Genomic DNA, 13947 nt, shown 5'->3' on the forward strand with positions numbered 1-13947 from the left:
TCATATAGACACAGATGTAGAGCAATTCGTAATTTTACTCCATCCTGCTAAGACAGTACAGTTATCATTTCAATGAGACATACAGTATGAAGTATCTACTCAATTTATATCAACAATCATGCTTATACTGAGAAGAATTGCAACAACCTATTATTTTTATCAGAAATTGAATAAAATTAAAGAAATCCATGCATTCACCACATGTTGAGTAGCCTGACTTTTTCTGTAACAGTATTTACCATAAGTAAAATCCTCTTCAGAACAAGTCTGTAAAATGCAGGATCAATAAGTCATATTGAAAATACCTTTTACTATTTTCTTAATTTCCTATTATTAGTGTTAACCATTCCTGAGTACAAGAAACACTGCAACCTGTTATGAGCCCTTGAAGTATCACTGAATAAATGCACTAATGCCCTTACTTATGTCCATAGCTCATTTTCAAATCCTTCTGCTGAAAGTGTCCCTGAAAAATATGAAGTATTCCTTTCTCTGATCATTAACAGTCATGTTCAAAAATCTACTCTTCTACACTCAGCATTCAAGCCTGTCATCAACAAATTACCGTTTAACCTTGGTCCCACTCTTCTCACACTTGCCTTCACAACTGCCTCTGCTTTTCCCTGATTTCTCTGCTTTTTCTTGAGCAATTTAAGTTTTGGGTGTTCTGATTTCTATTTTGAAATTCCTTAGACAGACTTTAATTGCACACCAAATCCAACATAGTTTTTTATGAATCTGGTTTCTTAATAAGATTAACAGTGCTAATAATCCAAATTTCATAGAATTGCTTAGAACTGAACTTAATCTTTGGCATAATCCTTGCAGATTTTACAGATTTTGAGGACACAATAAGATTTTTTATTCTTTTAGTTTGTTATTCTTTTAAATATAGCCCATAGAAAACAAAGCCTTGTCATGCTTTGCTATTTACTCAGCTTTTGTTTCTTATTTTATTCTACTTAGTCATTGTCTTGATAATTATAATTAGATATATTATCAGCTATAGATATAAGCATAGCTATGAGAAGTCAGATTTTAAAGTCTGAATTTACTTTAATGACATGGATGTTATTGTCTGGTGTCAGGATCAAACAGTGAATACTTCCCTCTAAACTTTAGATATACAAAATATGACACATTATTATTGTATTACTTTGTCTATGAACTTAATATGTTGACGGATTTCCGCTTACTGATTAAGCTATGAAAAAAAAAAAAAAAGGCTTTCTCTGTAAAGGTGCCCACCTTTTTGTGAAAACAAATAGGTTCACATTATCATATATGTAGTCCAGCAAATCTGGGCAGCTACTATTAAAACTTCAGTTAAGCCAGTGGAGATGCACTCAAGATGCTCCAGATACATCAAATGAGCTAAAATGAGTGTCACTATATTAGCTTTGATTAACTCAATGTGGCTCAGTGTCTTTCTGTTATCCATGAAGGACCTACACGACCTTCACTGCAGCAAACTAGCTTATTATCCTCGAGTTATTTGTAGCTTTTTACTATAGAGATAGACTATGGTGTCTTCCTTCTTTTCACCCCATGTTTTGTTTGATGTTTTTTTCTAACTAAATGATATAATAAATTCAAAACATGAACAGTACCACAACAAACACTTGCATCAATTGCTATTTTCCCAAAATGGGAATCATTAGATGTCTGGTGTACCATAAGGGTTCCCACTGAACTAGAATTTGTATTGAGATTACTACCATAAGTTTTTGCTCTTAATACTTCAATTCCTATTGTCAAATACAAAATAGAGAGGATCTACTTGTTGACTCAGCTTCACACTTGCAGCCAGATCCTGCAAGGTGCTGACCTCAGAAGGAATTTGTCACAATAAATGTGACATTCCTTTCTGGAACTCTCTCCTGTCCAATGGCCAACCCAACACACCTCTCAAACTTTTAATCATTTTACATCTTTCAGAGACACCGAGGAAAACATTCAAAGTACATCTGTTTACAATGACAGCCTTCTGACCAGCTGTATGTTGACACAAATTGCAACAAAGATGAGAGGTGAAATCTGCTTTCAAGAACAGAATTTGTGTATCACCTACATTCTCAAAACAAAACTTCCACGGGATTTAAACTGCACAGGCTTTCGGCTTGTTGTCTGCTTAGAAAATGCGTTTATTCCCAAATTCATATTTACTACTGTGAGATGTATGAATTAAAATAGCAGAAGGGAACTTACATTAGCCAAGCTGTCCCAGAGGTCCTTGTTCTTTGCATTTTTATAGCTGTGTTTCTTTAAGTAATGAATTATTCCAATTCAAAACACCTCCTCAGTCAGGAAGTTCCTAAGCATATGTAGAATACAAGCCCCCTACACACACAGATTGAACACAACCAGATGAGCACATAAATTCCAGTGTCTCTGAAACAGCTACAGCTACACTGGAGAACAATACAAAATTACTAAAATAAATGGAGAATTGTTACAACCATTCAAATGTTGAATAATTGGGAACTGAGATCAAGTCATTATCTCATCTCATTGTTTGTTTCACATCAAAAGTACTCATGATGAAACTCAGAAATTGAAGTTCTGTGTGAAGTTCTCTGTGGTTGCAAGGACATCCAAGAGACACCATACTGACTCGTGCAGGAACAAACTGGTTTTAGCAATAGCTTTGCCTAATCCAAGGACTAGCAGAGGATAGAAACAGGCTAAGGATATAGTACAGAACTGATCAAGCAACATGAAACTTCTGGCTACAAAAAAACCTCATTGAATATAAAAAAGCATGATCATTTTTCTGTATGCAGCAGCAGATCTAAGTTGAAAAGCATTTTATGGTAATTTTTTTCTTCACATTTACAGATATATATCATTAGACCAGTAAAAAATAATGTTCCTTCTAAATGCAGAAAGACTTCAGCTATATAGCCAAATAGGTTTAGCAAGGTACTTACTTAGCCATAAGTTCAGTAAGATACAGAACCATTTTACAACTAGCTAATTTTTTTAGTTTTCTTAACACATAGATTAAAACTATTCAGGATAATTTGCTGGTGCATATCATAACATTATGGGTAAGAAGATGAACGCAGACTGAATGAGAGAATCTGAAACAAGAAGATAATTTTTAGAATATCTGAAATCAAAACTTCAAGTCTCCTCCTCCTTACAGAAGCATCTTTTCTATTTCTATTATACAGAGTAAGATTAAACAATTGAAGAACTCTAGTTATTTTGACTACTGTATAAGAGGATTTAATTACAGTGTTTTAGAGTAAGTATGGAAATTCTATATCCACTAGCATCTTTTTTTTCCTTCAGTGATCCTGAATGGTGCTTGTCAATGTGACAGTGTAAATTGTGAATGTTTAACATCTCCAATTGGAAATCTATTTTGATTTATTTTAATTCCAACTTCTTAAACAATATTTCCATGTCAAATTTCTCTTTCGCATTGTCTGTACCTAAGCCAGTGTCATTGCTGTCATTTCTAGTAGTCAAAAAATGGCCAGAAACTGAAAAAACTCACCTTGTCATAAGAAACAGTATCAAACATTTCCTTAATCTGTGTTGGGTTTTCTGACCTTGAAGATACTGGATGTGATGAGTTCACAGCATCTCTTCCCATTGCTGCAAAGCAGGTATCTAACAAATAATCATTCTGAGAAAATTTTCAAAAGCAGTGTTTACAGATTAGTTCAAGAAAAGCATCTTGAGCTACAAAATTCAACAGATTTTAATCTGTCATACTGACCACTTGCAACTCAGGATAAGTAGCATCAACAGATATGGATTCCATGTATCTTGCAAACCCTCCATTCAGCCAGATGTCATTCCACCATTCCATGGTGACCAGATTACCAAACCACTAAAACAGATTAACGTACATATTCAGCAGCAGCTAAAGAATATCCTAAGAATTTAAAAATAAACTGTGTGTGTGCACGTGTGTGTACCTGTGGGCGTGCATGAAGAACAATGAGTTTCTGCCAAGAAAATAAAAAAATACTTCATGTAACCAATATTCAAAAGACAAAATCCAGTCAAGAATGGAAAATTCTTCTCTGTCAAACAAGGCAGGAAAACTTTGAACAAATCTGTTCAAAACTCACTCTTACATAGCATATTACCACATCAGTCTTAGCCCTGGCTTCTCCCCCTCTGCAGCAGGATACTATCCTGGGTACAGTAAAATATTCAGAAAGCCACTAGAAGACCACCTGAAATTTTAAAAATGATGCATGATACAGGAAATACCTGTGCTGGACGACAAAAAGCTCTCAAATCATTTCTGTCTTCACAAACCCCAGACTCAAAAGGACCAAAAGAACAATTCTAGCTGAGTCTACTACAGTGAGCCCAACCTTGCGCCCAAATGGAAAAGCATTAGGCTGCTAGGCTGCATCTAGAATAGGGCTGGTAAACCTGCACTATGTTATTCACCAATCTAAACCATGCTTTTAGGGTCAGTGGGACTATCATCCGGAGCAGACTGAGAGAGTTTTGCCAAAAGTTTGGGGTATGCTGTTGTGACTATTTTCAAGAAGTAGCTAGTAAGATAGATATCTATTTTCATGCTCATTTATAGTTCTGTCTGAAATAGTTTATTTATCTAAATTAGCTATCACAGTACAGCTTAGAACTATAGTTATTAGTTATGATAGCTAATAGATATACTTCCAGCTAGACTAATTAGAAATTTAAAATAACACTAATTTACAAATAACAGAAAACTCTTATTAGTTTCAGTGTGATTTTTGATAAGTTGTCACTAGCTGTCAAACTTCCTCAATTGTGGTATTAAGTTCCTAATTTATAGTTAGCTTCACTTGATCACTACTCATAAGTAACAAGTACTTCATAGATGAGTTCTTCACGGACATACATGCTTTGTGTTTTCTACTGTGGTGGAAGAAGGCTATGATTCCTAGGAGTATGCTGAGCCAATATGGGAAAAGACTGGATTCATCTCCTTACTGTACCTTATGATCCAGGAAGACAGATGATCTATAGTTATATAACTACTGTGAGCCAATGAATATAGACATTATTATTCAAAACAAAACCAGTGTTTTTTGTTATCAATGCCAGATCCTCATGAACACGTATGATAAATTATCAAAACTGGACAACCTGATGAGTCAGTTCATGTCCTATCACCATGGTCCCCCAAAGTTTGTCAGAAGCTGAAGATGTCTCTGGCTCATAAAGCAGAGAAGTCTCTCTGAAGGTAGTCAGGCCCCAGCTTTCCATAGCTCCTGATTGAAAATCGGGAACAGCAACAAGATCTAGAAGAAAAACATACCTACTTTGATATGTAGAACTCCAGCATCATTGCTTAGCTCTAGCAAACAACTGAATAAATATGTCCTCACTAATGGCCTGACTCAGTGCCTCTTGGATTCAGTGTGAATCTAGTAACAGGGATGGAGCTGGTTCAGGCGCACTATGGATAAGAACTGAGTAAAACAATCACATGCATAAATAATTTCTCTGACAAGTATGTTTAATCAATCTAGTAACTTTCAATAACCTCAAGGAACAGATTTTCACAGAAGGAGGGATTACCTTGTAACTGTGAACTTTCCATCAAAAATGATGAAAAGCAAAATGTCTTCCTGCGTTGTACAGTATTGTATATTACAAACAAGCAGGAGTTATGTCAAAAGAAGCACTTGTTTCTCAGAGAAACTAACAGATCCAAAAGCACGGTATCTCCAACCTCTAACACATTTATTTGTCAAATTCTTAATGGATTCATCAACCTCTCATAGGCCTTGATTGACAAATTTTTTAAAGAATCCCTATGGTAACTTATTGCTTAAGGATGTTATTTGTTCTTTATTCAACTTCTAACACAGACCACATTAGACTGCAGAGCACAGACCCTCTGTAACAACAACAAAAAAGAATTAAAAAACAATTGTGGAAGAGAATATAAATTATATATTTTATTTCATCACTTACCTCATCTTCCTTCTCTGTTTTGTCTTTTTAGACAGAAAGTTCACTATGACTCAGAAATTTCATCTTCATGCTTTTAGTAATGAATTTATTCTAGATACTACATAAATAAAAAGTAGCAATAATGGTTTCAATATACTCTATCTTGCATAATCTCCTGCATTTCATATCAGGTATAGTTATCAAACTATTTTCAACTCTTTATCCTGTTTTGGAAGTGGGTAAGGGATACCAAAATACTGTTCATAGAATTCTAGTATCTTGATAGCAACTTCCAGTGCATAGTGGGTTTGAGTCAGCTTCCCTGGATTGGCACATACAGACACCTGTTAGATAAACAGCTTCAAAAGGGGCTCAAAAACAGCACTGTAAAAGTTGTCAAGATGCTTTTCATCTATTTTAACATAGGCAGAATCACATAATCTTCTTCTAGACAGATGAAAAGTGTCTCCACATCTCACAAAGTAGTAAGAACATAACTATAAAATAAGAACATGCCTGTTCATCCCTACTTGCACTCTCCATCTTCAGTAACGCAGGCAAGAACCTATTCAACCTCCTGATCTCCTGCATTTCTAACCACAGGTTTGACTTCAGATTTTTCACCAAAGAAACTGATTACTTTGGAAAGGTGTTATGCACAGAAGGTCTGCATTTTAAAGCCTCTTTCATCTGAGTACAAAGTATGATAGACACATATATAGTAATAGTGTGGTTAAATTTTAGCCTTCTGTATTGTCCAGATAGAGTAATGAGGAGGGAAAAATGGACAATTTATCAACTGAATATGTATGCATTTTCTGATCCAAGATCCCTCTCATCCTTTTCAGAGTCTTAGAAATATCCCTTTTAATACATCATGATATATCAAAATACATACATCATACATCAAAAGTGAGAGTTATATTTCTTTAGATTTTTATCTAGTGATCTCCTTTCCTCTCACATTCTTGATTCTTTCCAATTCACCTTTTCCTTTGTAGCCAGGATACTCTATCTCTCTCTGGACAAGGAGGAAGGAAATTACTTTCTTCTGCTACAGCTGAAAATGTTCCTTGACAACAGTTTACAATAAGTTGTTCTGATACCAAGATTATCATTTAATCTCTCAGTTGTTAATGAAACAGGCTGATGGAATTTAATGAAGAGCATGGTAACTGACATCTAGCTGATTATAGTTACAAATTTACAAATTTTGTGGTTACAAAATTATGAAGCAGAGAAGACACTCTCCAACAATTTGTATCAACGGTACAGGCATTTCAAAGTAGCTTACTGGTTTCACCCTTAGAAAAGTCTACAGCACTTCTCCCTAAATGGTAGTCCCTGTATACACTCAGAGCTGTTCTTCCCATCTATTTTAAACTTAGAATTGCATAATAATGCTATACTGCAACAGTATATAGCAGATTTACTCACTTCACAATTTTTAAACTATATTTTTTGGGCTGTGTCTACACCAGTGTGTAACAGTATTGATTTCAATGGGGATATTTCTGATTTACTTTAGTAATATTGTTTTGGCTTAAAATAACCAGTATTTTGGAAACTATTACAGAACAAATACAGAAGCCTAAAGATGTTGACTGAAGTCAATATATAGAATATGTACAATTTCACATCTGATTTATCCTGAAAGATTTATAAATAAGTGTCAATCATCTTTAAACCTACCATAATTCCTGATGAATTTGTACCACTGACTGACTGCGAATCGCTAATTATGAATGCTACCAAACAGGTACTCATTTTTACATTTCTGTAAGATGATCTTCAGATTGCTGCCTAGTTTCGAAGTCTTTACCTAGGAAAACAATGATACATATTATACTTGTTTTTTCTTCTAAATAAAATATTTAACTTTTTAAAAATACGTCATCTTTTTACTAGAACAGTGCTTAATACAGTATTAGCATGAACAAGACAACAAACACAAGGTGAACTTTGGAAGACAGGAACTGGTACATGATTTCATTCACTCTCTTTTTTTGTTTGTTTTTGTTAAAAGCCAAATACAGACAAAATTCAACATGATTCGACAAGTTGAATCATTAGATCTTTATTCTGTAACCTGTAACTGTATAAAGTTCCTGTTATTCAGAAGAGGATCGTTAGGTATTTCTGCACTGTGTAGAGGAGAAAAAGAGAAATCCTATCCATTGCTAACAGTCAACTATTCTGTAAGTGTATGTTACACACTTAGAGTTTAATGTGAGAAGGGATCATTATGGCCAGACTACTAAATAACACAGGTCATGAGATTATCTTTGCATATATGACTACAGATGTTTCTAAAGGTTAAAACAAAAAAGCAAACAAAAAAACCCAGAACACTACCTCCAATATACTTCAGCAGAGAATTCTTCATGCTACTGAAGAATTGCTGAAGAATTTATGTGAAGAATAGTTTCAGTCATTTCTACCAAAATTACCTCTCATCCATTATAATGTACTAAGCGCTTTCTAATATTTAGAATATTGCGAAGTGTAAAAGCCAGGCATAAAACAACCCTTTGTTTGATACAGTACAGCTATATACCCTACTCTACCTGGTTCATTAAGAAGGTATGGAAAGAAATTAAAGGTTTTGAGATTAAACCCCCCCCAAATCACCTTTGGCGTATTAGATATTGCAATATACTGCTCTTCTCTCTGAACCTTTATTGTATAATTGGCTTTAAAGGATGGCTCATCAAAACATGGGAATGCCATCCGGGCCAAAGTTGGTTCAAAATGAGTAAAAGCCAGCAATCTAGAATAACATAGAAAGCATGCACTTTTTTTATGAAGTATTTTTTAATTTGCCACAGCAAGCTGACAAACCATTACATAATCATCATCAAATTTAAAGACTATTAAAAAAAGCTGCTTGGATAGAGGAAACCTAAACTGCTATGCATTGATGAAGCATTTCAAAGCATTTATAAGCACATTCCTATCAGAATTAGCTAAAAGGCAGTCCAAGTCATGATATTTTTATTCCTGAGCCAGTTTCAAAAATGGCTAAAGTGGTGACACACATGGAGCAATACTGTAGCCAGAAAATCTATCACTCAACAATAGGCATCTCACTGAGTTATGCAGCTGGGTCCCTTCATACCTGAAGGAGATACTTGGTCTCCTTCACAGAATGATTTAAATCATGTTTTATGTAGCCTTTTGAATCATTCTTTTAAGATATTCCCTCTTCACTGACTGCAGAGGGATGCCAGATTCCTCAGTTTGATGTTTCAACTTGAGTAGTATGTGTACCCAAACACATGCTCTGTTGCTACTGAAGCAGCTTTTGTTTAATAAAGTAACATACAATCTGATCATATTAATAACCACATTGGTGCCATACTGTGCTACAAACATGGAGGAATGGGGAGTTCATCTTCCAGAAAGGCAAGGGAAATGATGAAAGGGAAGCAGTAAAAGGGATTTCATAAAATCATTAAATAAATTATGAGATTAAAGAAAATATCATGCTATTTTAAATGAGTTTTAGTTTTGAATGAGTACATGCTTAGCTCAGATAGAACTGCCTAAAAGGAAACAAAAGTACTTGGAAAGAAAAGAAGCGAAAGACGAGCACATCCAGAGTGAAGCTGTGCGGAAGAAACTGTGAGATAGGGAAAGAAAGATTCAGAGGAAAAACGAATTATCAGAAAAAGGATAAAGAAAGTCCTTAAGAAAATGAAAGTGCAACAGCTATAATTAAATCTTTTTTGAAACACTTACGTAATCACTTTTAAACTCTGACAGAGAGGTAATGCCTAGCTAGCCACACAGGCTCTTAAGAAAAATTCTTGAACTGTAATGTTTACAGGCTCATTTATGAAGGATAAAAAAGTAAAACGACGATTGAGAAGAGCTCATTTTTATGAATTTTCAACAATTCTTGACTGGCAAGTAAAATTTCACATTTTGTACAACAACTAAATGAACAAAATTAGTATTTATGTTCTAAATAATAGCAATAGAAATTGCCATTGAGATCAGGGAGCAAGATTTTGTGTGAAAAGTGAATCAGCTGCACACAACTTAAGAACTAGTTCTACTGGTCTCTCTCTGTCTCTCTTTTTCTCTCTGAATACTTATATTGATAATCTACCTATAATTATAAATCATAAATTCAACCATATTTAGATAATGCATGTTTTGATATAACAGATCATTATACAATCATTTGTAATATATGAACATTTATGAATCACATGTAAATAAATATCAGTTTCTATTTAGACATAGTAATTGTTTTGTACTGTTACAGTATTTTACAGTATTTTAGGCAATCAATGAAAAATAAAAAAATAGTATTTTTACTAATGGTTTTAAAAACAAGATTTTCAAGAAAGTGCTGGTAAAGCTGTTTCTGTGTTACACAAGTCAACAAGTACAGCTTTATGATTGTACAGGTAGGCTGCAGAATAACTGTTAACTCTACTGCTATACTACTGGAAGCAACTTGGGAAAAGACAGGAAAATAAAATATTGTATCATGAGAACACTAACCTTTGCAGTTTTAAGAGCTTTCAGAGGCAAATATTAATGTAAGAAATCTTGCATGAAAACTTCTATACTCTCTGTTTACCTTGTTTGACCATCCCGGTTTTGTAGGTACTTTTATAGAACCCATAGAAGCCATTTGAAAAATTGGCAATATAGTTAATCAAAATGAAATAGTTCTTATTCACCTGAAGAGGTTCAGTAGTCAGAAAGGCAACTTGCTCGTGAGGAGGATATTCTAAAACTTCTAGCTGTTTAATATCTGCTTGTCTCTTTCCATTTTCCTGTTCAATAAATGCGTTAGTGATTTCCAAATGTTTACTGTGCAAGACTATAGCTCTGGTTTCCTGTGTTACAGCAACTTCAGTCTTCACAGTGCCTGTGAATACAGATGAAGTCAGCTTGGGATGAATGAGGAGGTTATAACAGCTTGGAACTATTGAGCCTGGAAGCCTTAGCTGGTTCCAAGTAAGATACATTCCTCTCTCCATTAAGAGAATAATTAATTCCAACCAAACTCAAAAGATACGGTAGTGATAACATTGCTATCAGCCAACAAAATGTAGGGGCTTTTTTGTAACTATTTTGCTTTTTTGGTACTGGTGCTTGTTAGTATTTCATTTTGGCTAGTAAGAACTTCATGAAGTATCTTCTGCAAATAAAAACTTCAGCAGAGAATGCCTTTGACAAATTATCCTGAAAAAGAGAATAGAAGAAATAAGAACTCTCCAAACACAATCCAGAAACCTGTACAGGGGCCTAGCTTTGTTTTTGTAAGTGCACCTGAGAACAGTCTGCCTGTTCACAGCATTTTCACATATTACTGTGCAGGACCTGGTCTTACATTTTTAAATACATCACACTCTTAAGGGGAGATACTCAACTTTCAAAATTGCAATACTCAAAAGTATGTGCAGCTATAAATGTTATCAATATGGAATATGAAAGTGCCCTTATATAGAGCTAGGTATACATTTAAAATGTATAATATACTTTCTTCAAATGCAAAGATATGCTTGCAGTCACACTAGCTATATATACAATTTTAAGAAAGCAGATGCTTATGAAAAACAACGGAGAACAAGAAAAGTTCTTTAAATTCCGTGTAGGTTGTCATCTTCTTTTTGCTCCTGAATTTGACATTATGATCCATATGCTCATTTCAAAGTCACCAAAGATTAATAGGAGAAAGCTGAGGCTCCTTCAGTTCTGAACTCAGAAAAGAAATATGTGTGTTCAGCAGTCATGGAAATTAAATTATTAGGACTCTCTAAAATATATAAAATTCAGCAGCAGAAAAAGATCTTACTGCTGCAGACTAAGGTCTTGGATAAGAACTGAACTCTGTACTAAAGTCAAACTCCAGAGATCTGGTCTTTTGGGATGGGTGCCATAAGCGAACAGATGGACCTTCTCCATTCTGAATTAATATCAGTTCTCAGGAAAGAAACATTAAGAAGCAGATCACTTACAAGTATTAATATCTGAAAGACTCAGGATGGAGTTCAGTTAGAGGAAAAAAGAATCCTGTAAGTCAATGTATTTTATATACTTATGATCAAATAAAAACAGCTCAAAACTGCAGAAAATGCTCTTTGAAATAGCTTTGCAAATGTTGTATGTGTTATGCAAGAAAAAAACACTAAAAGAAAACAGTAAATAGTTCAGTTATACAGTAGTTATATAGCACAGGACTGTCAAAAGCCTATTTCAAGCGTGAGTACCTTGCTAGTTTAAATGTGTTTTCCAGTATAATAAATGAGAAATTAAAACTAGTCTGAGCTATGTGCAATTAACAAAAACAAATAATATGAAACCAAGTTAACAAAGTTATACCCAGTTACACAGATGTTAAAATATTCCAACTTTGATGTCTGAGATACCCTTTTACATTTAATTATTTTAAATAAATAATTTAACTTCCAATTCCACATAACTCTAAACTATTTTCAGGGCTTCAATTCAGGCCTTCCTGAAATCTACTTATTACAGCACTCTCCAGATACTTACTCAAAGGACTAAGCCTTTGAGCCATTCCACATGTATCACTGACCCTTGGCATTTGACTGACCATCACCCTTGGACTTTGAGATGATTCTCAACCCTTTAGAAGAGACCTAACAATCATAGACTACATACTGTATCCCCTGCTTGGGAAACTAGATTTATTTATTCTGTGATGACTGTCTCACATACAAGCTTTGTGATGTAAAAATTCATAGAAAAAAACAACAAAATGGTAATACTTCAAATATAAGAAAAGAAACAGATAAACATGACTTGGGGAGTATGCTACCATTTTGTTTCTTTTGTTACATCAGAGGAAAGAAGAACTATAGTTTTATTTCTAGTCTCTTTTGAGTTGCCTGGTCCAAATCCAAATGCAAAGAGCCACCTCTTGTGGATGCAGATTAAGAATCATTTTCAGCATTTAAGAAATAAGGTAGTATGTAATGCTGCACTTTAAAGTACTTTTGAAACTGAATTTGCATATTTGGGCATTTGTTATACACCCTTTGCTAAGAGAATAAAGTTGCTACAAGTCTGCTTTTAAAAACTACCCAGAACTGACACTGAGGGTCTTTAAAAAAAAAAAAAAGAAAAAGAAAAAGAACTGAGCTGAGCTGTCATCCATTATACTCTCTTGGATGTTCTGACATAAAGAGTCTCGATATAAAATCGAGAGGTTTTAAACTTATGTTTAATCTGCTCACTTATTTTTTTTTCCCCCATGAAAATCCAAGAGGTGGAAATAATCTTGTGCTACTCATCTTCTCTTTTTATGCTATGGAATTTTGTTATTGCCCTAATAGTTCAAATAAATGGCACTTTCTGGAGTCAGGAATGGTTGGCTATAGATTATGCAACTGAGGAATACTGATACTGGTTCAGTACATCATCCTTCAGAAATTTATTCTGCAAACTATTACTTTTCCATAGAAGGCTTTTTAGTTAAAAAATGTTGATATAGTTATATGGAAAACCTTATTTCACATTTGTAAAGTCTTTTCCATTCTAGAATTAAATTAGAAAGAATAAATTGAACACTACATACTTCACTCCTTCACTTGCACTTTCTGTCCAGTTCCTTCCCAGTCAGCCAGTGCATATTCAACACTTACCACCACTTGTCATCAATTTTTTGAGACCAAAAAGGCACCAGAGCACAGGTTCCAGCTGCAGCACTCTAAATTTAAAGTCTGATAAAATACTAGAGAAATTTACTGACATCTCAAACATTTTCTTGACTCAAAAGAATTTGTGTAGAGTGGGGACAAGAAAAACAAGTAAATAAAGACAACAGTCCATGATTGCACACTAGCCTTCTACTCACACCGCATGAATTCCCCTTGATGTCTTTCACAAGCAAGAATGGCTGTTCAAGAGGTTTTCTGATCTCTGATTACATAACAGCTACAAAACCAGCAGTAAACTTTTTATTTTTGAACCTTTTAACCATAAAATCATCTATTTATCTGCCCAGTTGTGTATTCCATCAAATGCATTATGTTAAAA

At 34.3% G+C, this 13947-nt stretch overlaps 1 protein-coding gene across 1 annotated transcript in view; it reads right to left on the reverse strand.

Annotated features, from left to right (window-relative positions):
• Positions 1-10922, reverse strand: part of LOC134153920 (endoplasmic reticulum aminopeptidase 2-like) — a 44860-nt gene extending 33938 nt beyond the window's left edge. The window contains 10 exon segments of the mRNA XM_062600489.1: positions 199-267; positions 2209-2340; positions 3506-3637; positions 3731-3844; positions 5110-5281; positions 6139-6266; positions 7615-7699; positions 8480-8692; positions 9054-9061; positions 10527-10922. Of these exon segments, the coding sequence (XP_062456473.1) occupies positions 199-267; positions 2209-2340; positions 3506-3637; positions 3731-3844; positions 5110-5281; positions 6139-6266; positions 7615-7699; positions 8480-8692; positions 9054-9061; positions 10527-10922 (1449 nt within the window).
• Between the last annotated feature and the right edge of the window lie 3025 nt (positions 10923-13947).

The sequence above is a fragment of the Rhea pennata genome, chromosome Z (assembly GCF_028389875.1).
Source record: "Rhea pennata isolate bPtePen1 chromosome Z, bPtePen1.pri, whole genome shotgun sequence".
In the NCBI taxonomy this organism is placed as follows: domain Eukaryota; kingdom Metazoa; phylum Chordata; class Aves; order Rheiformes; family Rheidae; genus Rhea; species Rhea pennata.